At 42.0% G+C, this 25,966-nt stretch overlaps 2 protein-coding genes across 2 annotated transcripts; one reads left to right on the top strand and one right to left on the bottom strand.

Annotated features, from left to right (window-relative positions):
- Positions 1-600: 600 nt before the first annotated feature.
- On the bottom strand, positions 601-7,813 carry LOC307073578 (programmed cell death protein 10-like). Its single transcript, XM_079733468.1, has 8 exons — positions 7,476-7,813; positions 6,568-6,800; positions 5,235-5,288; positions 4,619-4,736; positions 3,466-3,592; positions 2,629-2,707; positions 2,413-2,495; positions 601-2,002 (listed from the first exon to the last, which is right to left on the bottom strand). Exons 2-8 carry the CDS (start codon positions 6,655-6,657, stop codon positions 1,921-1,923), a joined length of 633 nt encoding a protein of 210 aa, XP_079589594.1. The 5' UTR covers positions 6,658-6,800; positions 7,476-7,813; the 3' UTR covers positions 601-1,920.
- Positions 7,814-8,206: 393 nt separating this feature from the next.
- serpini1 (serpin peptidase inhibitor, clade I (neuroserpin), member 1) lies at positions 8,207-25,642 on the top strand. Its single transcript, XM_079731651.1, has 9 exons — positions 8,207-8,263; positions 16,768-17,070; positions 17,466-17,696; positions 18,036-18,230; positions 21,937-22,141; positions 22,275-22,372; positions 24,778-24,864; positions 25,339-25,428; positions 25,510-25,642. Exons 2-9 carry the CDS (start codon positions 16,791-16,793, stop codon positions 25,578-25,580), a joined length of 1,257 nt encoding a protein of 418 aa, XP_079587777.1. The 5' UTR covers positions 8,207-8,263; positions 16,768-16,790; the 3' UTR covers positions 25,581-25,642.
- Positions 25,643-25,966: the final 324 nt, after the last annotated feature.

Below are 25,966 nucleotides of genomic sequence, written 5' to 3'. Positions count from 1 at the left end.
TTAATTTGAGATAAAAATAAGTACCCACATGATTGTAACTATCAAACATAACCTTGCGGCTACTCATAACGTTTTTTCTAATTCCTCTGCATTTCTTTGACAAAGAAGTGCACAATAAAATGTACATGCGTGCACACACACACAAAGCACATTGCTATACGTTTTCGAACCTCCATCTGAATAACTGACACCATCCGTCAGTCACTCAGATCCGATCGCTAGAAACGCCTTAATAGCCAAGAATGACTTGAATTAGCTGATTATATCCATCAACAGCGGCAGAATGAGAAAGTACGGTCCCAGCAATTTCAATAATAAAGCTTAAAAGTGAACGCTTTCACAATTGGATTACAGCAACACAGCCTAGAGCGCTGACAGAGCCCAAAAATAGCGCAGTATAAAATCCACTGTGGAAAATGTACCATTATACAGGGATGAAGAAGAATGATGCTTCAGGAACAGCGAAATTAAAAATGAAATACAGTTGGTGGAACCACTGCCCCAGAAGAAGAATGTACAGTTGAAGAAGCTGAAGGTAAAACATGAGATTTTAATTTATTTCCCTACCAAAAAAAGATAGACAATAAAAAGGAAGCAGGTTTTTTTTATTTGTTTTTAAAGATCTCATCTCAAACGTTGAGACTTGTTTTATTTGGAATGGTTTGAGCAGCCTCCTAAGCATTTGTTCAACACAAGTGATGTGTCGGACTGCCCAAGGTCTAGAGTGAACGAGGAAAAAAAGCTCAGATCCCAATGATTTATTTACATTTGGTTTAAGGAATGTGCCTGTGCCCATTTTTACAGGGCTAAAATAGGTAGTAGATTAAAACAGTTTCTTGAGTTACAGGAATGAAGAAAAAGTATATACATTCAATTTTGTTGTAAAGTACAATTCTGTTAAACCTTGAAAGTTTGAAAGTTCTCACTGGCTAAAAGAAAGCAGCTCCCAATAAAATTACTACACACCAAGACAAACCTGCTGTATTTATATTTAAATGGCTGGCTTTATAAAAATAGAAATATTGGGGCACAAAAAGTATTACAGTAGATTAGCCATTGCAATATTGTTGGGAATCATAATAAAATCATACTCATTTTAGTTTTAATTTAATTCAGTCGATTGTATATTAATGCATTTAACCTGGTGTGAGAAATTGACAGTAGTAGCTAAATAGCAAGCTTGTGCCAGACATAATGCATCTCAATCTTCTCATTTTCAAAAATTCTCTATTTCTTTGTCTTATTTTTCATAATTGCTAATCTTATTAACTTTTATTTTTTCTGTTTATTAGAAAATATATTACAATTTCAAATAAAAGTACAATCCCAGAAATATATAATCATCTGAATTTGACCAGAAAAGACGGTTTTCGAGTAAGTTAAATTATTAAATTTAAATTATTACATTACCGTTGACCATCTGTCTCTAACTTCTCTAAGCTTTCCGGAGGTAAATGATCAACTGCATATCCCCAAACTGGTTATGATTGCAAAAAAAAGGAACTCCTAACAGCCTGGAGCAGCTTGTGCAGGAAAGGTGCAGCATGGACATACGAAAATAGATTTATTTTTAAAAGGACAGCCTAAAAGAAAGTTAAAATGCCCTGGCAATTATTTTCAAACTAACTGACTTTGAACCTTTACTACTTGATTTCTCAAAGCTAAAGAATTATAAATTATACGCCCCGGAAAATAAAATACCCTTACAATTTCTAAAAGCTTCTTCTAGTTTCTAATCATAAAAAAAAAAAACTCAACGTGTGTGTGTGTGTGTGTGTGTGTGTGTGTGTGTGTGTGTGTGTGTGTGTGTGTGTGTGTGTGTGTGTGTGTGTGTGTGTGTGTGTGTGTGTGTGTGTGTGTGTCAATGTGTCTGTCTGTGTATGTGTGTGTGTCTGTGTGTGTGCGTGCGTGTTTGAGCTCCTACACCACCGTCTTGAAGGTCTGCAGTATCATGTTGGTTTGGTGGGTGAGTCGGTTGGCGCTGACAAACACGTTTATCGCCCTGGAAACAAATGTGACAAGAGACAGCAGGGAATGCACAGATCAATCATTCAGCTAAAGGAGTCATGGCAACAATATTAGGATTGATCAGGCGCAGCACTTTGATCCGAGTGGAATGGGAGAATGTCAGGCTTCTGAGGATACAAGGGTGAGTGGGAATCCACAGGAAGTGGGTCAAGGGAATCCACAGGAAGTGGGTCAAGGGAATTTTTCAGCACGGATGCATTTGGTGGGCCTCTGATCATCAACAGCCATTTATAGTGTAGTGACACTGGGTGTGTGGTTGTGTGCAAGTCAGAACATTTATCTTGCGGAGGGAATCAAAATAGGGCGTAAAACAGAAATAGAGACACGGGAAATTGAAGTTAATGAACATCAATGGTGGGGGGAGAAAAAAGTGTTTGTTCTTACTTTGCATCTTTGAAGTAGGTTTTGAGCGTGTCGCTAAAGCTCTTGGAGTACTTGACAAACTCTTTCTTTTGCTGTTCCAGAGCCTGCCCAATAGAAACACAGACACCTTCAATCAGTGTTACGGATTTCACAGGTGTTGCATCTATCTTGGAGCACGCACATCAGAATCACAGAAAAATGGGGGAAGAAAGTTTTTGTGTTTGTGTGTGTGTTTACCCGTCTGTTTTGATACTGGTATTTCCTGAAGACCGTGTTAACTGTATCTAATAACTCCTTGATGGCACTGGCGATGTCTCTGTGATGGATGGATAACACAGTAGCATCTTTATTCAGATTCTGTTATTTGTCCATTTTTTTTTCGTTCTAATCCTGTTCATGTCTCTCGCTCACCCGAGCATACTTCAACAGTTTCATCTCCACTAGAAATGAGTTTCACTATTTACATTTTTTATGGTCGACGATACTATCAAAATGGGCTAGAGAAAATTTAAAAGTCTTTTGATTCCTTTGTATATGGTGTGTGTGTGGGGGTGCGCGCGAGCGTTCACGGCTATGAGAGACTTGGAGGGTAAGTTCTGAAACTAATATAAAAAGTCTGTTGAATGATGTTATTTCTATTCGATAAATACACATAATATTCCATAATTGCTATAGCAAATGAAAGGGCACAACTCAGGATTTCTTTGAAGTTTTCTAGGTATTTTTCATGTGCAGCGAGATTTAATTAGCTTAAGCCTAGATACATTGGAATGCTTTTTGAAGGTTTTATTTTACCATAATTTTCTCCACACACAAACAAAAAGACACACACACACACACACACACACACACACACACACACACACACACACACACACACACACACACACACACACACACAGTATTACTGCATTACAGCATTCTGATTGGCCAAGGTTGGATTGAAGCACAAGCTCTAACAATGACCTTTCAGTCACCCTTAAAGAGAAGCTACTGCACTTTGGCTGAACTTGTCTCTGTATACTTTCTCTGCAATATGTCTTTAAGTCATGACAAAACACATGGGGGTCCTACTTGATGGTCTGCAGGAAGCGCACTCTGTCGTTGATCTCATCCGGAATGGTGCTCAGGATGTGCTTCAGAGCTCTAGCTCGCTCGTTCAGCTCCTGGAACTCTGGCTCCCGCCTGTCAATCAGGAACTCTGGGACACACAGGAGGACAGACCTTAGGATGCTCCAGGCTGAACCAACATGTGTGGAACAAGCCAGCCACAGTTTCTTGAACCGACAGTAATAACTTGTACGAGTACAGCATTAAACATTTAACACACACACACTTATTTTCACGCAGATAAATAAAAAGATTCAAAAGGCTGTATTTTGTCCCCACCACCACAAATTACACATGCTTAGGAAGCCTATCAAGATGGCCCAACACGAAGCCAATGGATATCGGACCATTGGTAGATTATTTTTTTAATAAAATAAATGCATAGCGTGGAACGTGGGCAGTTTTTGCCGCAATGAAGGAAGAACATGTAAAATTCCCCACACCTCAAAGTGTTTATGCGTGTGCGTGTGCACGTGTGAATTCATTACTACCATCAATCACAGAATGTGGTTGAGGGAATTCAATTAGGAGGATCCAATAGAACATTTGAAAAGAAGAAAACAGAGGTGATTCGTGGAGAAACGGTGCCACCCAGTGGTAGAAGTGGGCATTAGAGGAGAATAAGAATGAGGGCGTGCGTCATGAAGAGGTGACATAAGAAAAATAAATATAAACTAAAAATGGCCTCATTGTAGAGGCACAATGCCGCCTCTTCCTTTGCCAGAAAGACAAACACAGAGTACCCCTTGTACTTTTTGAAAGACTCTTAAGTTAAGAGAAGAAATAGAAGAACGTCTTAGCTTCTTCAATTTTAAACCCCTATGTCAACACCATATTAACAATGACGCTAAATCCTAATAGTAATAACAATATTGTAATAATTAGATGAATTATTATATAAAATTATTATTTGGTGAAGCGGTACTTGAGTCGTACTGATGTAACGGTGGAAGTACACGAGACAAAAGAGGACATGACTTAGATTTTTCATGTCCTTTCAAACTGAACTACAACCTGGCCATCCATCTACCAGAACTTAATCTGCTAAACATGTCAGAATCATATTGGCATTTAAAATGGCAAAACAGAACCCCTTTGGTTTCTATCGCTGAAGTACCTTCTACGTCTTCTGTGGCCATGCGAAGGAGAGACTCTGCGTAGTTGATTTCTAGGTTCTTCTTCTCTAGAATCTTTAGAACGATGTCCTGGGTGAGTCCGGGATTCTCCTTCTCGGCCTGCATGTGCACACACAGAGTAAAGAGATGGATTAAGACATCAGGAAATCACTAAACAGTTGTTAAAATCAAATTGCAAAGTTCTTTCTTTCTTTTTTTTATACATGTTGATAACCTTAGTTAGTACCCAATATTATTTCTAAATCAGGGAATCACTTATTTTGTAAAACGTAAATCACAAGCATTAACTTTTTAGCTGAAACAATTTGGCACATCTGTGAAGTCAATAGAAGATAGAGACGCTTTATTAGGGTTTTAAACTGTTTCAGCACCCAGTCAAAGAGGAATCAGCTCACTGGTGATAGTGCACACATAAACAACACACAAACACACACATACACACGATCATTATCAATACTAGTACTTTATGACTTTACGGTAATCTCCACGTCGCGTGTGGCTTCAGGGAAGTCCAAAACAGATAGACTAAGGTTCATCCCCGTATCTGTACCAACTACTAATGACCCAAGGAGACATACCGTTTCATCCAAACCTTACCTTGATAAAGGCTGCTCTCAACGTCTGGGCGGCCGATAAATTGACTTTCTCCAACTGCAAATCAGCACAAAGGAAGAAGCACAGAATGGGTGTTTGTTTCAAAAAGGAAATTGCAAACCAACCAAGCCCAAAAAGGAAAACATTGTCAGAGTGCTGGCAGTGTCCCATCTGCTCTCTGATTCCATTGGGTTAATAGAAAGCATGTCAAATAGAGACGCAATGCATGTCTGACTGCTTTTAAAGAGCCGATATCCCCAGTATTTATCTGCAGTCATATGGGCGGGTGGATGTGTTCTTGGATTCACATCCATCTTGTGTCAACAACGGTGCCATAAGAACGTAGAACAATGTCCACATTAACATTTTCAGGATGGTTTGTCTTAAATTATTTGTGAGAAGCCAAACATTGGGACACGTCAGCTGAACATCAGTAATGCAACATTCTACCAGTTTTTTCCATTACAAAACAAATGTTGTGAAACAATGTTTGTGCAGTGCACTGTTGAGGCAAAGTGAAACTGTTAAATACTGAGATAAAATATTCATCCCAGTTGGGAATGTTGAACTAAATAAACCCAGCCGAGGTGTTATGCTTTGTTCAGGCTTCCTGGCATGCTTTATCCCATTAGTCTGATTAGCTTTAGTCATCCCGTTGTCTCGAAGTCACAATTTCTCAACATCTGATTAATTACCCCCGTCACTTACCTCTGGTATATATTGCGTTGGGATTTGGGTTTTTAATCAGGTTGCGGCCTTTGTGATGTAATGAAAATTAGCACTGAGTTTGCTATACTCTGCCGCATAAGTTAATTAGTTTGCATTGTCCCAGTACAGGAAACACAAAAATAAACAAAACACAAACTCGATCAAAGAGCATGCATAAGCAGAACCAAAAATCAAAGAGACCCAAAGTCTATATAACGTGCTCATTAACTATTTGAAAAAGTAGCATGGTACGCACAGAAAGTTCACATCCAATTACACCAATTGAGTGTCACTTATATGAACGCTTTCACATCCCCCACACCATGAAGTTGTGTCCATGTGTGCGGGATTAATTATACATCTAAAATTAAACCAGCTCTCTGTTCAGATGATGTATAATTAACCAGCCGTGTGTGCCTGGCTGCACTGGGATTCTCTGTACATGTCTCATCCACTATAACACAGCCTCCAACCCACCACTACATCCTCCTTCAGGGTTTTGCTCTATTAAAAAAAGATGGAGGATGAAAGAAGGTCATCACCCTATCTTAAATAGAGCATTCTGAGGCAGCTGAACCTGGAGTATGTTAGAGAAGAGAATGATGAGCATGCGTTTGATGCTTGGTACCTGGTTAAAAACAGGATACATGACGGTGTACAGCGCCATCGGAACCATTGAGGTTGTTTGCACTTCATTCTTGATGTCTTCCATGGTCATCCTTGATTGATCAATGGCTGTGTGTGTGTGTGTGTGTGTGTGTGTGTGTGTGTGTGTGTGTGTGTGTGTGTGTGTGTGTGTGTGTGTGTGTGTGTGTGTGTGTGTCTTTAACGCATGTATTCCCTCAGATTGGTAGAGATGCCCTGAAAGAAACAAAGAATATGTAGTGTAACAACAAAGCTAATAAGTACAGATATATTAAGGATGTTTTTTATCTGGATAAAACATGGGAGCAGCAGGAAATGACATCACACCATTCAATACTGGAGGTCTTTGAAAAGCACATACACATACATACCACATACATACCACATACTTGCATGTGTCATTGTTCAGTGACTCATCTTACAACACCTGACTACATGAATACGTCTCATGCCAGCACTCACCAAACTTGCTTAAAAACAACACTACTCATATATTTAACATATAGCCACTGCTATTTTCCAGACATTTGCTTCCTTTAGAAGCAAAACAAGTGCTAGTGTAATTCGCAGAGATATGCACTCATATAAACGCCTTAAAACCAATTAATGCTTTGTGGCATTGATCCAGCAACCAAGATAAACACTCCAGCACTTGAGCCATGTTTCTTTAACTTTTAACTTCAGGGGTATTGGATCACTCAGTGTACCTCCGACGGTAGTGAGGAACAATGTTAATATTAGCCGGCAGAATAAAACAGTGAAATACAAACTAATTTACAACGCGACCACTGGAAGACGTGTCGTTAGAACATAACCCTGAGGTCTGACACCATGTCCACCACACGAGTCGACAATTATGGGATGCTGGACAACCAGCATCAAACCACTTACCTACAAGCGGTCCCTCGGACCCTGCTGGAGGCAGAACACCTCGAACCAGGACGGCGTGATAGGAACAGTATGAAATAATGTCACAAAACAAGCACAACAACCACTAGTAGGAGCTAGCTTAGCCGGTTAGCAGGTTCGGCAGGTGATCCTCTCATTCCGTAGCCAAAGTACAAGGTAGGTCACAGATTAGCTCTGCTGGGGACGCATAGGGTGGTCGAGGCCAAATAGCCAACCGTCGGAAACGGATTTATCAGATTATTTGTTTAGTTAGTCGATGTAACGCTTCTCTGTTGTTGTATCTCATTCACGGAAGTTTTATGCATGACAAAACTGTAGCCCAGAGCAAAACACGGCACAGTGGGCGAGGTTTATCCACTCAGCTGGTGTCGCGTGAGGCTGGTTGTAGTTTTTTTGGTTAGCTGTAGCCGTTGTCACACGACTAATCTTGAGCTTTAGTTGAACTACAAACCCGGTGCATGATGGTCTTTTCTTCCGCATCAGTTCATGGATTCACATTTGTCCAACAGTAGTAACTATTATGCACCCATGGAAATATAAATCATTATCTACTTTCGTTTGAATTTAGTCTTTTGAATTACAAATAACAAGGGGAAAAATATATAAAAATGGGAATAAGAATTTGCATTGGACCAATCGGTGCAAAGGGGGGCGGGATCTGCAGCAAATTTAGCGCGAGCGACCTGCTGCGGCGGTAAAGAGAACGGGCGTCGCAGCCAAACGCACGAGACCGAACCGAACCCTCCTCCCTGCCTGCCGCTGTTCAGTCGGTAAGCCCGTCTTTACCCTATACACAGAGGCATAGCGCACACTTAACCAACTAACACATTTGAGAAGCGGGTTACGTTTTCATTTTCAAACAGTTCGACTTTTCGAGCCATACCGTTGGTCGGATAATGTAATGTTAATCCTTGGTTTATGTTTTATTGTAGATGGATGGATGTAGAGTAAGACTTAAGTAACGTTACAAATGCTTTCTTGTTGCATGTACCATGTTGTGGATACTAGTGAGGGGTGGTAATTGTTTATTGTCTAGTGGTAAGCTATACACCGTGTATTGATTGAATGTATTGCCGTGTGTCTACCACCCAAGGCCATTTCATCGATACTCAATCATCGCATTGCTTGTTGTTTGCAATCACACAAGCTCGAGACATTGCGGTGAATTTCTTGTCCTTGAAATAACGGCAAAGGCGTGCGCTCTTCCCCGCATAATGTGTATCAATGAGGTAGATTATAGTAGTAGTAGTCTTACCATATATGCACCCTACACGCATCCCACTTGTTATTTCGTTTTTTCTCTCGTGTGTGTGTGTGTGTGTGTGCTCGCGTGCGTGTGCGTATGCATCTGTTCAACTAGACAATGAGAAAAAATGTAAAAAGTGAAACCTTTTATAAATCAAATCTTATTTTTAAATTGCCAAATTATGATACAATTCGTAGTATCTCCCCTCATACCATTTCTACTCTACTTTTTTTTGCCGTTCTCTCGGTCTCTCCCTCTTCCTGTAGAAAATATATGATTAAACTAATCTCAATGTATTTATCCCATGCATTAATGCCATTTGCAAATCTCTTTTGATAGCACACTATTGCATTTCTAGCCTCTGGGATTCAGTAAGTCTGTTTTGACTGATTTCTAGTAAGCGTTGCATTAATTGCATCTCAATAAGACCTTTTAAGTCTGCCTGACCAAATGAAATGTGTTGAGTGAGAAGAAACTGTGTGTGTGTGTGTGTGTGTGTGTGTGTGTATGTGTGTGTGTGCTTGTGTCGATAAAATGCTTATAAATGTTTCTTGGATTATCAACATCACGCTGTTGTTTTAGAATATAAATAGAAGTCTGCAGACTGCACAAATAAGTACCTATAAATGCATGTTCTCTCACCAAAGACTAACTTTATACTGAAGCCGCAAAAAAAAGCAAAAGCAGAAGCAAATCAGGGGAATTAGTTTTGTTTCTGACTCACTTCTGCCATAGACACCATTGCTATGTGATGTACAGAGAATTCACAAGTATAATAGGATATAGAATGTTTATTAAATCCTTGATTGGCTTGCTGATATGAATGTAAGTTGAAGCTTGAATATCATTTCAAATGATTATTATGGTTAGTGGTAATAGTAGTAGTAGTAGTAGTAGTAGTAGTAGTGGTAAGTCGTTTTAGGAGTTGCTACGAGTGATGTGTTATTATAGGTAATTGTGTTGACACTGGCACTGTCATCTGTAGTAATCACTGGTAAGGGCGACCTTGAGGAAACCCAAATACTGACACACACACAAACACACACACGCACAATTACACACAGTGTAAGTCAGGAGGTCTGTCCTATACTTAAGCTGCAGTCGTGAATCCACAGGAGATTAGTTCATATCTGGCAAGAGAGAGTGAGATCATATATGTTTTTCTGTAAACTATGAGTAGTTCAGAGCATACGTGGTCCAAATAACTAAATGCATCCATTCAGATCTTGTATCAATTTCTCCTTATTAATAAAGCTAGTCAATAAAAACAAAGATGTAGGTTTAATCCTCACATATATCAGTAAACCAGTGTTGTGCAAAACTCTCTTGGCCAACACTTAGGCAGCGATCTGCAAAGACCACTGCCATTACAAAGTCAAAAGTAAATAGACAGATGATAGACGAGGAAATCAGGAAATCACTAAACAACAGTTAAATTCAAAGTGCAGTTCTTTTTTTCATAATAAAATGTTGTTAACCTTAGTTAGTACCCAATATTATTTCTAAATCAGGGATAGTCTTATTTTGTAGAATGTAAATCACAAGCATCCACCTTTTAGTTGCAACAATATTGGATATCTGTGTAGTAAATAGAAGAAAGAGACGGTTCATTAGGCTTTTAAACTGTTTCAGCACCCAGTCAAAGAGGAGTCAGCTCAGTGGTGATAGCACAAACACAAACACAATCACACATGTACACACAAGCTTCATAGTCTTGGAATTGATTTATCAATGAATTGGTGTCTCACCGGAGTGGACACGTCATTAGAAAGAGGGGATCTGATTCACCTAATTTCCTCATCTTACCTCCAACCGACTCTCTCCCTACCCCTATCTCAGAGAGTGAGAGTAGGACGGTGAAGTAGCGGTGTAATACCCCTGTTTGTCTCCCCCCTCAATCTGACACCATGGCTGCAGTGGTGAATTCTCTTTGTAGCACCAATCAATGCAAGTTGTTCTCTTAAGCGTCTCCCTTGTTATCCGCGCTGTCGCTTTCAACCGCCTCTTAATTTTCTGGATATACGGCAACTCACCACACCCCGCCAGCACACTTCCCATTACACAACCATCTGTCTTCCACTATCTGTTTCTAGGGTCTGAACACGCCCCCTTTGTATTGCCCTGGCTCTATGTCCCGGATTCTCTACGATGCTTTCTTCCGATTCTGCACCTCTATTCTGATCTCCATTATTCTTCTCGAATCCCTGCCACTTTCTCGCTTCCTCTCCCTCTCTCTATTCCTCTCTACCTCCGCCTCCCTATTCCCCACTGAGGGGTAGTTGGTTTTAACCTTTCCTGGGCGCGGTGTCTCTGTGGTCTTTAGTCCATCTTAGAAGCCTCCAGTCTTTTCACTTTTACCACTGACCCCAAATAGAGGCCGATCCAATTACAGCTCAAACCTCCCTCTCACAGTCCCACAGCACTTAAGCTATTGGTGTGGGGTCTGTGTGTGTGTGTGTGTGTGTGTGTGTGTGTGTGTGTGTGTGTGTGTGTGTGTGTGTGTGTGTGTGTGTGTGTGTGTGTGTGTGTGTGTGTGTTGTAAGGTAGTTTGTACGATTGTGTCTTACATGTGTTTTTGCCTGGTACACAAGCATGTGTGTGTGTGTGTGTGTTTGTGTGTGTGCCAATGCTGGTTGTTCAGATCAGTCTACCATTCTTCGGCGTGACACGGCAGGTCGTTGGGTAACACTGGCTTCCAGTCACGGCTGGTTCCGTAACATGGATGCCAGCTTTTGATTCAGACCTTGAAGTTTCTAATCATCTGTCTTTACGGCCTGCCTTCTGACATATTGGCCTGTTGGCCTGTCTGGTGGCCTGTCTGTTGGTCGGTTGGCTTGTTGGCCCTGTCTGTTGGTCAGTTGGCTTGTTGTCCTGTTGGCCTGTTAGTTAGTCTGTTGGCTTGGTGACCTGTTGGCCGGTTGGCATCCCTATTGGCCTGTAGACTGTTGGCCAGTCTCGTTCTATTCCTCCTGTCCCAAAGGGAAACCAGGCCTACGGGTCATTCTGGTTAATACAAGGTTAGCCCTGTCTCTCCCAAATTGTTATCCCTTCGCTCGTTCTCTCTTTCTCTGCCTCTCTGTCTCTCTGTTTCTCTGTCTCTCCCTCTCTCACGCATGCACAAACACCAGTCTCTTGCTTGCTGGTCCCTGTGGGTCTTTTAACGGTGGCTAATGAGAAGTTGACCCCGTCTTGACCTGTAGATATTGCAGGTCAGCACCCAGGGACTTGTCGACGGATTGCTTATTTCCTAACTAGAATGTCATGCATTAGGTTCAGCAGGTAAATTCCTTGAGGTAGAGGCAGTGGTTGCAAACTGTGACTGCATGGACACTAATACATGTATTTTTGTCATTGAAAAGAAGAGAAAGAGTCCAAATCAGCCGTATTTATAGTTCCTTCTTACTGGGTTAACTATTGATCCTTTTGAATAATTTATCGAAAATGATTGGCCAACTGTAATTAGCAGTTGCCTTTTTATTTACATTGTGACCTGACAATAGAAGTTAATATTCATGGCCATATGTTGCCTCCAGGTTTGAGTTGTTATGGTTTGTGTGTGTTTGTGCGTGCGTGTGTGTTTGTGTGTGTGTGTGTGTGTGTGTGTGTGTGTGTGTTAGGGTAACCCTAACCCTTATGTTTGTATCAAGCCGTATGGCCTGTTAAGTGTATAAATCAATGTTTTAAGCAAGAGAAAAAATGCATACACAAACACACACACACACACACACACACACACACACACAAACTGAGAGACACAGAAAGTGTTTTATAGAAATAATGCATTGTATAGAAATGTCATGTTTATACAAAAGTGTCCTATGTCCCACAAGCTATGTTTTCAGTTGGAAGATCAAGTGTGACAGAAGATTGAACAGAGCAGCTGAGTTCCTTGAAAGATTCCATTATTTATTCAACAGGAAAACACCAATGGGAGAATTCCAGCTGCTTGCTGTTGGCTTTCAAAATTAGTAATGATTTTTATTTTTTTATGAATTGTATCTTCGAGTGAGAAATTAGAACCAATGTTCGCTCCTGTTATTCCCTATTCACGAAATCTAGACCAATTGTGTTTTACACAGTTGTATTACACATTTACGCATGAATTGCGTACTTTGCTTACCTTTTTATAGTGATTTGAAACATGTGGTTTAACATCTGGTGGCTGCAGCTAATGGCTTTGTCCCCTGGATTATTTCAAAGAAAGTCTGAGGACAATTGTTTGTAGATGTTGTTTTATTATTGATTTGGGTGATTTTCAGTTAGAAGAGCAGTCCTGATAGGGGGTAAATTGAAAACATACAGATGTTAGACTAAGTGCAGTTCTATGTACCGGTTAGTCAGATAGATTGTGTTGTGAAGTAACCTGCAATGATAGCAAGATTTTGACAACGATCACAACTGGCTGTTTGGAAGGTAATTCCAACTCCACCCACTGCTGCCGAAAAGTGAGCTAAGGAGTGAGCATAAGCCAAGTGTGCTACTGCTGCGATAGGGTTACCAGGGGGAGGGAGCCTGCCATGTGTCTTCTTTTGCAGAATGATTGTGTGTTTGTGTGTGTGTGTATATATGTGTGTATGCAATGTGTGTGCGCGTGTGTGTGTGTGTGTGTGTGTGTGTGTGTGTGTGTGTGTGTGTGTGTGTGTGTGTGTGTGTATGTCTATGTTTGTTTGTGTGTGCCTGTCGAACAAATGATAGCAATGGGTACAGGAACTGACAGAACTAGAGCAGGTGCGAAGAGCCACGGTAATGTGAGAGAAAATGCTGAATATTGTGTGAGTGTGTATGTGTGTGTGTGTGTGTCTGTGTGTGCGTGCATGTGTGTGTAAAAGGAAAATAAAGTGTATCTGCCCATGTGGAAGCAGGAAGTTACCTTTGAAAAGAAAAAAAGTCTGGCTGGTCAATTCAGTTAATAAAATAAAAAAAGATTATCGATTTCAGCCCCCACGGTAATTCCTTGTGTGTGTGTGTATGTGTGTGCGTGCGTGTGCGTGTGCGTGTGTGTGTGTATGTGTTTCAGAACCATGCATTAGGATGTTCATTGTAAATAAATTCGCTGACTTCCAAAGCGACCCGTCCCACGGTGTTAGGTTTAAATGGCAACAGGGATTAGCGTGTGCCGTGTGGATGACGTCACGTCCTAATTGTCAAAATGTCAAATGCCCATCTATTCTCTGTGAGATTTAGGATTACAGGGGGGGCTTAACAGACGCTTTTTAAAGGCCACTGAGTTTAATTGCACGGAATTAATCAAGTTGTCAGGATTTAACAGGGGCAACTTAAAACCCTGACAGGACATAAGCCATATTGTGTTCTGCTGGTCACGAGAGAGCGATCTAAAGTCCCCATTTAGGTTGCCTTGTGTTTTACCTTCTGGGATTTCTTCAATGCGGAATTCCAGTATCGAAGTTTAGCGCCAACGTCCAGCGCCCAGTCAACCAGCCATACAGGCACTGGGTGGGATACTCTCACTGGCCCTGTGCCATCCATCCAAAGGTCACCACGGTGTCCCCTTTACAGGTAATAGTCAACCACCCATGTCTGCCTTATCTACACACACAAACACACTCAATCACCAGGGCACACACACACGCAGTCCCTACCACATGTACACCTGACCCGGCGGCATGTTTGGGTCTTTCCTCACATAAGACGGGTTGTCCCCCGCTCGAAAGGTTCAGCTCCCACAACTCAGAAGGTCAAGATGGAAAATTGTACCTCCCTCTACATCCCTGCCAGCTGCTGTTGTTCTTTTGATCTATCTTTCTTTATTTCCTTCTGTCTTTCTTTCCCAGCACGTCTAGCGGTATCATAACAAGACATGTAACTGTTAACATCAACATATAACTTGCCCTGGTGTTGTTGACGTGTATGTGTACCGGTAATGGAATTATTTGTATAGCATTACTCATGAAGAATAACACAATCTGCTTCAACAGAGAGTATTACATTTGGTTCCATCAGTTTGACATTTTCCCCAAATTACTTTTTTTAAATTGAGCAAATCGTCATATAATGTTGATGGTAGAGTGTGTGTATGTATGTGTATATATGTTAGGGATAATGTATAGAACGCCGGTCATTATCGGGAAAATAAGGCTTATTTTTGATAATGACCGGCAACGTTCTATACATTATCCCGCTTATTACACGGCTACTTGCCTTAACGAAAAAATAACTTCATGGTGTGTCTTTTTACAATTTATTTGTAACCAGCATTCGTAGTGTTGATCAGCAGAGAAATAGTCCGCCAAAGACGTTGACGTCGCTTAGCAACCGAAGACGCTCGGGTTGACAAGTTACCGGACTACTTGCGCAGTGATACCAAAGACGTCATTAGAGGCAAAAAATCCTTTGTTTTCCTTCACAGCGGTCAATTATACTTAGCAACTGTGAATTATCAAATATAATTCACTGCCGGTATTTGTCAAAGGCCCATGCAAGTGAACGGAGCGTTCCACAGCATTGAGAAGAGCCGTGTAAAAAAAAATATATATATATATGTGTGTGTGTGTGTGTGTGTGTGTGTGTGTGTGTGTGTGTGTGTGTGTGTGTGTGTGTGTGTGTGTGTGTGTGTGTGTGTGTGTGTGTGTATATTCCCATAGTTCAGCATTGTTATTGCTAATCGCTTCACTCCCTGTCCTGGTGGGTGTGTCAGAGGCCTCCGAGCTGGTCAATAGGAGAGTGCACAGCAGGTCCAGGCAAAAATAACGCAGCTCTCTGCTCTCTGTGTTTTTGTTGACACTCAGGTACAATGACTACTGTAGCCTCCTATAGCCTCAATGTAACGCAGCGAGCTAGCAGATTCTAGTTCAGAGTCGGGACCTTCCACTGTCCTGGGCTACTATGTTTACAGAAAAAAAAGGCTTGTCGTTAGTAGACAACAGAACAAATGGTCTCTTCTTCTGCCTCTTTCCCTCTCCCTCTATCCCGCTGTCTCTCTAAACCACTGTCAAAAATTGATTGTGTTTAATTTGTAGTTATTTCATAACCAAATAGTCTATGGACTTTCTTGTCTCCTGTAGGGGCTGCACTTATAGTGTTCTATATTCTCTCTCATGTGCACTCTCGCCTCCCTAAACTTATTTCCGTTACCAAGAGAAGAACATGCTTCTCTGCAAGCGTTGCCTGGCAACGACAGATGCAAAGTAGCGCAGTGTTGACGTAAACGCCTGACTCAGGCCATGTCTTTTGGAGGTATGGGAGCCCATGAAAAATGGAGAGCTGGAGTGTGCTGTGTTAGAAAGGAGGACCGAACGAGGGATGAGAGAGGGAGATGTTTGGGAACTCAATCATTTACTGCACAAGCAGCCACAATCTGGTTTGCACACAGACACACACACACACCTAGGCAGACACACAATCGTCAACCTATACACACATTCATGAGTTCATGCACATGAGCATACACACAGCATAGATGTGCATGCATAGATCCACTCAGTCAAGCAGATTCTAAAGATTTAGACAGATTTAACTAAGATGTTAATGGTCATGAAATATGTATGAGTTCATTGAGTGAATGTGCTCTGAACAGCAATCCGGACTGCAGCCGGCAGTGCATATTGCGGTGGTTACCGCGTAATCATGCTATTTATCGGTCTCTCACTCGCACTTATTCTCGCACACTCTCCATCTCATTCTGTCCAACTGCTATTATTTCCTCACCAACTCAAAATCGTGTGGATAAGAATCACACTTTACTGTTGTGTGTGTTTGTCTGTGTCTGCCCTTTTGATTGCGTGCATGTACACCAATATCTTGACATCTTGAACACCTCAGATAAAATGTCATGAAAAACATTCTAGTAATATTTTTCTATGCATCCTGCTTTGCTTATCCTTTTTTTCCTCTTTTTTTCCTTTTTTTTCCACAGTTTCCTCAATTCGCATTCAACACAAAACTTTATTTTGTCTGCCAACAATTCAATAACACAATATAGTAATAATGGAGGTGGATGGATTGACTCATTGATCATTGATCATAGTTGCATATCTCTCTCTGTGCCTTTCTCCTGTGTCTCTCCCCCAGCTCTCTCTGGTCTGTCCCTCATCATGTGTATCCCGGTCCGTGTGTCCGCTCCTCCCTTCCCCCTTCTCCTCCTCCTCCTGTTGCTGGGCTACGGTTGCCATGCGGCCGACATTCCGGAAGACACCACGGCAGAGTTCTCGGTCAGGCTGTACCACCGGCTGCAGGCGGCGGGGGGCAGCGACTCCAATATCATCTTCTCCCCGCTGAGTGTGGCGGTGGCCCTGGGCATGATGGAGCTGGGGGCCAGGGGGGCCTCACTGGAGGAGATCCGCCAGGCGGTGGGCTTCAGCCAACTCCCAGCAGGTGAGAGGCGCTGGTGGCCTGCCAGGCACTGCGGATCTGTCTCTATGCGCTCCCAATCAGCTCAGCACAGGGATTACGGCAGGAGGAGGAGGAGTACCGGAAGGGATTATCGAGAGTAATGAGAGTGATGGAACCTGACCTTTGATATCCACCACCGGGAAAGGAAAATCATACTCCATCCGGGGATAGGCCATATTTTTAAGTCACGATATATGTGTCGCTATTTCTGATTTAGTTTGTACATATTTGTGTTCATAAGATGTGAAGAATTACAAAGTCTCAAACAAGAGAGCCTCAGAGTTCTAGCTAAATCACTCAATTGCTTGAATAGTTGAAGAATTTGGAAAAAAAAAAATCAAAATGTTGTTTTTGTGTTGTATGTGTGTGTGCTGCAGACGAGGAGTTCTCTCTGCTCCACAACCTGACGTCTGCCATGTCAGACGACGATGGACACTACATTGTCCGATTGGCCAACAGCCTGTTCCTCCAGGAGGGCATGGCCTTCAACCCAGAGTTCCTGCATCTGATGAGGAAGTACTTCAGGGCAGAGGTGGACACGGTGGACTTCAGCGAATCAGCAGCCGTCGCCGACCAGATCAACAGCTGGGTGGAGAACCACACTGAAAGTAAGACAGAGAGAGTTGTTCCAGGAGAAGAACGAGTAGAGAGAGAGAGATGGGGGGGGGGGGAGTAAACAAAACCCTGATCGGAGGAAGGGGGAAAGAGTCAGACATGGATGTGGATGCTCAAATAAGATGGTCACTGAAATTTACACTTAACCCTACAAGCACCTTGTACCTTGGCATGAGGACTATGTGTCCCTTCAGTTGAGTTTTGAATTTTTTCGTCTGCCATAATTATTGTCCTTGTTGGCATTGGCTTGTGCAAACTTTACGGAAGATCTCAATTGTAGTTGGGTCTATTCAGCATCAATTTGTGACATTGTGAATTTTGAACAACCTTAGGTAAGATCCATAAGCTGCTGTCGGCGGAGGACTTCAGCAGCATGACCCGGCTGACCCTGGTGAACGCTGTGTACTTCCGGGGCTCCTGGAAGAACCAGTTCAGACCAGAAAACACCAGGACCTTCTCCTTCAGCCGGGACGACGGCTCAGAGGTCCAGACCCTCATGATGTACCAGCAGGGAGACTTCTCCTACGGTACAATATCAACTTCAGAATCCCTGCTATGGAAACTAGATGCCTCTAAATGTGACACATTTTATTTACAGTAAAAGACCACATCAGTTTGGTTCCGCAAGGGAAAATCCCATTCATTCTCTGCATAGAGGTTTTGATTATTAGCCATAATGTCTTAACCATCGAAGGTATACTTACCACGAGCCAGAAGATTGTGAAATGATGGTTTATTATCCTGTAGAGTTAAAGAAAGGTTTTATGAAAAACATTACAATGCTCTACTACCTACAATCCTGAAGTGTAACAGCACGTCTCTGATTGGTTGAGTGCGTTGTTACTATGGAAGAATGACAATGACTGCTACTACTGAACCCTGTGATCGTTTACTGCCGAGCAACTACAAATTCCCTTTCTGACATGATGCGTTTTCTTTAGAGATGAGGACAAGAGTGGCATGTACTGGATTGAAGTGTTTGTGAGGGCCAGTTTGTGGGTTATGTCAAGGCCAGTATAAAAGAGAAGACATACAAGGCCTTAGTTAGTTTTGCAGGGTGGCTAGTTAGGTAGCTAACATGAGTCTTAATAATCATGTTGTTATCATGCTGGAGCAAATATTAAGAAATACAATAACATAGCATATCAGATTACATGACTAGCTACCAAGTTATTGCTGGTAACAACAAAGACTAAGCGAAATTTTTCTGAAAATGTAATGGAGAGAATGAATGGGAAATTTACTTTAGGGACCGGAGCAATTCAAAAGGGGCGATTACTGGTGAGCTCTATAAAGGGTTTGTACATCAGCATGCATTATGGGAATTTTTGTCTACGACAGTCTGCCATATTGACAGGACTCAAGAGAGCTGTAGTACTGTGAAATCCTAAATCAACGTAAATATACCATCACTTAGGAAAAAAAAATGTTTAAGTTTCACACAACTATTTCTCCCGATACTGACAAATCTCTTCATGATTAGTAACTAAACAATGTTCAAAAACTATTACTATCAACACAAATACTTAAACTCCAATGCCCCTTTTGCTTCCAAAATTGAGGCAGTCATTGCGATGTGAGGTCGGGTTGGAAGTCCTATATTCAGTTAATAAGTCGGTTGAAATTGAAAATAACAGTAGTCACGATCTGTGCTGGTGGAAATCCCAGACTTCCGGCCTATTCCTGTTTCAATGGGTTCTCCCAATACAAAATGCTGCAAAAAGTCTTTATGTGTCTCATAATGGCATAATTTGTATTTTTTTCCCCCGATTCTTGGGTTGATTGTTATTTATCAGGAACCAACAGTGATATCCATGTTTCCCTCATTTGTTATAATTTTTAAGAGTTTCACAATTAAGCATTATGAATGCTCGTCATAAAATAGGATTTAGTCTAATGCCGAGCCCAAAATAATGCTGTAATGACACACTGCGTAGGCGGGTTACAAGCACAAGTAATATCGGTTGTGTCAGAGCTTCGTCAAGCATCTTTATATGAATACAAGACGAGGAAACCATTTTGAACAAGTTGTTTCACAGTGAAAAAGAGCAAAGCTATCCCCATGCCTTTTGAATGCTCTTTAATCATGCATTTCTACATGTTCTGTCCATGCATATTCATGGACAGAAGCATATCAAGCACACTATGCCCTCCTTTGAGCAGAGAGCTGAGGTGCCCATGGCTCGATATTTGAACGTCTCCGCAGGGGCCTTGATTCCCTGGCCTTGTTGAGAAGGTTATTTATCGACATTCTAATCCAGCCTATCTATCCAGGTTGTCAGACATGATTGCAGCTCTCTACCTGGACTCCTGCTCCCTGTGAGACGAGTCGCCTTTCTACAGAGTCATATGTTTCTCCTCAGTGGCTTATCATCTTAAATGCTTCGGGGGGGGGGGGGGGGGGGGGTTAGCATCCAGTTGCTTTCTCTACCGTGCGCTGCCAAACTCGGTTACATCAACCCCCCGACCCCACCCCTCCCACAACCCCCCGACTACTGCACTGCTGCTAAAGTTCTAGCCTAAGAAAGATTTTGGTGCAACATGCGCACACACTCACACACAAAACACACATCCTGCTCAACACACACGTCCTGCATAGGGGAAAATCAGTGTCTTCTTCATTTTGCATTTGTGCATTTTCACGTGTGTGTTTGAATATGTGTGTGTGGGAATGTTTGTTTGCTTAGGTGCACGCCTGGTTGTGTATATATGTGTGTGTGTGTGTGTGTGTGTGTGTGTGTGTGTGTGTGTGTGTGTGTGTGTGTGCGTGTGTGTTTTGTGTATTTAAGCGTGTCTTTACGTGCGTGCGCACGTGCGTGTGCATAAGCGCTTCAGAACAGGGACAGGTCCCTAAAGACGGGGCTGTGTTGGCATTCTTATTCTGGAGTGTGCTCCTGTTCCAGAGGAGAAACTTTGGAAGACGGATGGCACGCTACGTTGCTACTGTGGCTCAGCGTAACATACAGCTGTTTTCCAGAATACCAACTACCGTCCAGTACTGTACTGTACCTCCTCAGGGATTGCTCTGCTTGTACTTATTATACAGGATTGGGTGTGCATGTTCTGTATTGTATTGTGTATTTTATTGATTGTGTGGTTAGTCTACATGACTTGCGTTACAATTACATGAATTACTCAAGGTTTAATCTCAATGATTTACCTGGTTAGAGCATTGCTAAAGTAAAAATAAGTATATTCATCATAAATAAAGTACCGCTGTGTCCCCATCTGTGTTAGATATGTGTTCTAGATATCACCTGCTCTCTCCATCCTTTTTCTAGATATCACCTGTTTTAACCCTGCTCTCCGCCCATCTGTGTTCTAGATATCACCTGTTTTAACCCTGCTCTCCGCCCATCTGTGCTCTAGATATCACCTGTTTTAACCCTGCTCTCTCTCCATCTGTGCTCTAGATATCACCTGTTTTAACCCTGCTCTCCTCATCTGTGCTCTAGATATCACCTGTTTTAACCCTGCTGTCTCTCCATCTGTGCTCTAGATATCACCTGTTTTAACCCTGCTCTCTCTCCATCTGTGCTCTAGATATCAACTGTTTTAACCCTGCTCTCTCTCCATCTGTGCTCTAGATATCACCTGTTTTAACCCTGTTCTCTCTCCATCTGTGTTCTAGATATCACCTGTTTTAACCCTGTTCTCTCTCCATCTGTGCTCTAGATATCACCTGTTTTAACCCTGCTCTCTCTCCATCTGTGCTCTAGATATCACCTGTTTTAACCCTGCTCTCTCTCCATCTGTGCTCTAGATATCACCTGTTTTAACCCTGCTCTCCTCATCTGTGCTCTAGATATCACCTGTTTTAACCCTGCTCTCCTCATCTGTGCTCTAGATATCACCTGTTTTAACCCTGCTCTCCTCATCTGTGCTCTAGATATCACCTGTTTTAACCCTGCTCTCCTCATCTGTGCTCTAGATATCACCTGTTTTAACCCTGCTCTCTCTCCATCTATGCTCTAGATATCACCTGTTTTAACCCTGCTCTCTCTCCATCTGTGCTCTAGATATCACCTGTTTTAACCCTGCTCTCTCTCCATCTGTGCTCTAGATATCACCTGTTTTAACCCTGATCTCCTCATCCGTGCTCTAGATATCACCTGTTTTAACCCTGCTCTCTCTCCATCTGTGCTCTAGATATCACCTGTTTTAACCCTGATCTCCTCATCCGTGCTCTAGATATCACCTGTTTTAACCCTGCTCTCCTCATCTGTGCTCTAGGTGAGTTCAGTGACGGCACCCAGGAGGCGGGCGGGGTGTACCAGGTGCTGGAGATGCCCTACGAGGGGGAGGACATGTCCATGATGATCGTCCTCCCCAGGCAGGAGGTGCCTCTGGCCTCCCTGGAGCCCATCATCAAAGCCGCCCTGCTGGAGGAGTGGGCCAACAACGTCAAGCGGCAGAAGGTGGAGGTGTACCTGCCCCGGTGAGAGAGGATCAAAATGCACTCAATGCACACACAGGACAGATGTTCACACACACAATCCAACTCACATAAACAGAGCTCACCTTTGACCTGCGATGTCCCAGTGTGTGACCACATAGTCCTGTGGTTTCAGGTTCAAGGTGGAGCAGAAGATGGACCTGAAGGAGCCATTGCAGCAGCTGGGGATCCGGAACATATTCACTAAAGAAGCCGACCTCTCCGCCATGACCGGTCAGAACACACACCACTGCACACACACACATGCACAGAAACCCATACACATGCACAGAAACACCCATACACCCACACATGCACAGAAATAAACGCATGTACGGAAATACACACATATGCAAAGAAACACACATGCACAGAAACACACATATGGAAGCATATATGTAGCAAAGTTCAAATGCAATGCAATTTGCAATTTACAATTTAATGAGTTATTATGCAATTGACAATTTATTATGCAATTGAATAATTTAATTTGAAAATACGTGATCCAAAGTGTATTTTAAGATGCAAAGTTACAATGAAATCCTCAATTCAATCTGAAAAACCTGTAAGAATAAAAATATAACAGAAATTTCTTTCAATCTGCAAAACACTTTGCAATAGATTTTGCAATCTATCAGCGAATCGCGTCTGGGCGGGAACTGCATCACTTTCTCATCAGCCCAACCAGTAAGGACAAGGCAGGTTTACACTCCTCCGTAAAGTGCTGTACATAGACAAGGAGAGCCCTCTCCGTAGCTCTACGTCCACATATTCAAATACACTTGAATGATGCATTTTCAAATTACATTATTAAATTGCATAATGAATTGTCAATTGCATAATGTAATGACTTATTGAATTGCAAAATGCATTGCCATTTTAATTTTGCTAAATGTATGCTTCCATACACACACATACACAAAAAGACATACACACACACACACATAGCACAGAAACACACACACGTCCACAGAAAGACACTACATGCACCGAAACACACACACACACACAAGCACAGAAACACGCACACACATCCACAGAAACACACTGCAAGCAGAGAAACACAAACACATGTATAGAAACACACACACACACATGCACAGAAACACACACACACGCACAGAAACCAACACACACATGCACATAAACACACATACATGAAAAGAAACACACACACATGCACAGAAACATACACACACATGCACAGCATCTTACGAATGCCACGCACACACATATATAATGTAAAGCGTGCAGACCACAAATGCGCACATACTCATATATAATAGGTCTTATAGGAAGACAGGGAGTTACCACGTCTTACAAATGACAAGTAACCACGGCAACCAAGGTACCTACACTGTGTGGGCAGGTGAGATCTGTCACTCTGTCGGGTAAAAATAGATCCAACGAGAGAAAGAAATGCAACACAATAGAAAAACATGCATAACCATCCAATATACTCATACACAAATTAAGTATTCGTTTATTACACAAGTAATTAAAAACATTATGTGGGAGACAAAGTATGGAGGTTTATTCATTTGTCTTAAGATACTTCAGCTGGTGCTGACCTCCTTGTGTTCAGCTATGACAAATTTAGGCTATCTAAGGGTCAGGCAGGTGCATATAGGACAGCTAGCCCAAATCGTTTTTCAACAAACTTTTGCTGTAAAATGCAATTATTTCATTAAGTTTGGAAAGGAAGTTTATGTCAGAAATTGCCTTCTTTTGTTTGGGTTGTCGTGACATAACCTTTTTTTGTTATACAACATTTTCCACCTCCTATCTATCTTAGCGCTAACCTAGCATTTAGCACTTAAATCATACATGCTGACTTCTTCAGCATTAAGCGCCAATAAATTAAGAAGAAGCAGTCAATTACCGTCAGTCACCCGTGTCATCTTAAAATAAGTTAATTTAAGTCAACTTAGTTACGACCCGTTGCTTGGTGATAGAAAACGACCTGAATGGATGGACAGAAAAGGCTGTTACACATTATATTCAAGGTCATGTCGGAGATCGGCCCGGCTTTGGTTGGCCCGAAATGTGGAACTCGATAAAGAATAAACACAAGGCAAACAACAGCAATTAATTTTTTTGTTCAAAAGGCAATCAATCGTTCCAAGTGGTCACATCAATCAAGGGCTATGAAATGAAATGAGGGAAAGGTCACAGCCTGCCTTAAACTGTTTGGTCCTCATCCATCACGGCCGGCCCGGACCACCACGTCAACAGCTGTGGGTGTTTGTAGGTGTCAGAGTGAGTCTCTGGGGGGTGGGGGGAACTGCAGCAAATGTGATGCTGTACACTGGATGACTCATTGGCTTTCCATGTGGACTGGCTAAGAGGTTTGAGCTTTTATTAAATTCCAAACAAGGGGCTCCAAATCTGTTGATCTTTGTTTCAAACAACTGCCAAAGGGAGTTTTTCGTGTGTTCACGAAATTTGACACAATAATTGACCTGTAACCTTTGTACTGCTTTAAACCTGTGCTATCCCACGTCTCTGGCTGTGATAGACACTCTGTAACCCACATTTCACATCTGGTCCACAAATGCACACAAGCAGTTTGCATTGCTTATTGGTCCTCTAAATCTGCTTTTCCATGTGTGTGGGTATCTGTTTCTGTGTGCGGACAGATGGTAAAGACCTGTTCATAGGGAAAGCAGTGCAGAAGGCCTACCTGGAAGTGACTGAGGAGGGGGCGGAGGGAGCTGTAGGATCAGGTAAATTATAACCATCATCAGCTTCATCATCAGCAGCATCATCATCCTCGTCATCAACTCTTTACTAGTCTAGAGCAGGGCTCTTTCATGAAATTGACAGGTTAAATTCATAACAATATATCACATGGAAAGGGCTATTTTTTTTTCAGGCCAATTAGTTTAAAGTTGGTTTGTTTTGATCTAATATGGCTTTAATGTCAATCAAACAAATACAGTACAATGTAATTAAATTCAAAATAGCTCTGCTCTCACAACACCACTATAAAATATACATACACATCCCAGTGTGGAGGTGTTTATGGTTATCACATTACTTTGCGTGGGTTTACCTCGCCATCCCATTCGCAGTTGAAATATCACTAAACACTGCCCCCTTCTGTCTGTTATCAGTAAACTGTTGAGGATACACAGCTCAAAAAGTGATACTTCTTTCTTTTGTTCTTTCTTTCTTGCTTCCCTCCATCCCTACTATAGGAATGATTGCCTTGACAAGGACTCTGGTGCTGTACCCACAAGTCATGGCCGATCACCCCTTCTTCTTTGTTATCAGAAATCGCAGGACAGGTACGTGTTAACCAACACATATTCATCACCTATATGTTAAATCAACATTGTGACTAACTGTCGGATCTTTCCAATCGCCAGGATCCATCCTCTTCATGGGCAGGGTCATGACCCCTGAGGTCATCAATCCCAGTGACCAGGACTTCTTCTAACCAGGCTGTGAGGTCATCCCTCACGGCCCGCCCCTTCCTTACCCGGCAGCCAATGATATCCGGACGACACAAGCGCTACCTGTCCTTTGATGCCATCCTCAGCTGTGTTTTTATACTCTTTATGAGAATATACGACCTGAATGTTATAAATATATATGCATATATATTATATATATTGAGATATAATTGACATATAATGTGATTGTGTTTTGATACTGGAAGCTTTAAACACTTGGATACAGGAATTGAAAAGATGTACATACTCTTGGGGGAAGGAATAGGACTGTTTGTACTATAATACGTGTTGCATATCAAACACTGTATTGAGAGAGAGCGTGATATGTAATCCACGCACAACCCCGTTCACTATGACACACAACACTCTT

The sequence above is a fragment of the Pollachius pollachius genome (genome assembly GCF_949987615.1).
Source record: "Pollachius pollachius genome assembly, chromosome: 3".
Lineage (NCBI taxonomy): Eukaryota > Metazoa > Chordata > Actinopteri > Gadiformes > Gadidae > Pollachius > Pollachius pollachius.
Note: the sequence above shows the minus strand (reverse complement) of the source record. Positions and strands in the feature narration are given on the sequence as shown.

Coding starts and splice junctions, on each gene's coding strand:
- LOC307073578 (XM_079733468.1), bottom strand. CDS start 6,657: ATGACCATGGAAGACATCAAGAATGAAGTGCAAACAACCTCAATGGTT. Junction 5,289..6,567: donor TGTATCCTGTTTTTAACCAG/GTACCAAGCATC, acceptor GCTGATTTGCAG/TTGGAGAAAGTCAATTTATC. Junction 2,496..2,628: donor ACCAGTATCAAAACAGACGG/GTAAACACACAC, acceptor TCTATTGGGCAG/GCTCTGGAACAGCAAAAGAA.
- serpini1 (XM_079731651.1), top strand. CDS start 16,791: ATGTGTATCCCGGTCCGTGTGTCCGCTCCTCCCTTCCCCCTTCTCCTC. Junction 17,071..17,465: donor CTTCAGCCAACTCCCAGCAG/GTGAGAGGCGCT, acceptor TGTGTGCTGCAG/ACGAGGAGTTCTCTCTGCTC. Junction 17,697..18,035: donor GGTGGAGAACCACACTGAAA/GTAAGACAGAGA, acceptor GAACAACCTTAG/GTAAGATCCATAAGCTGCTG.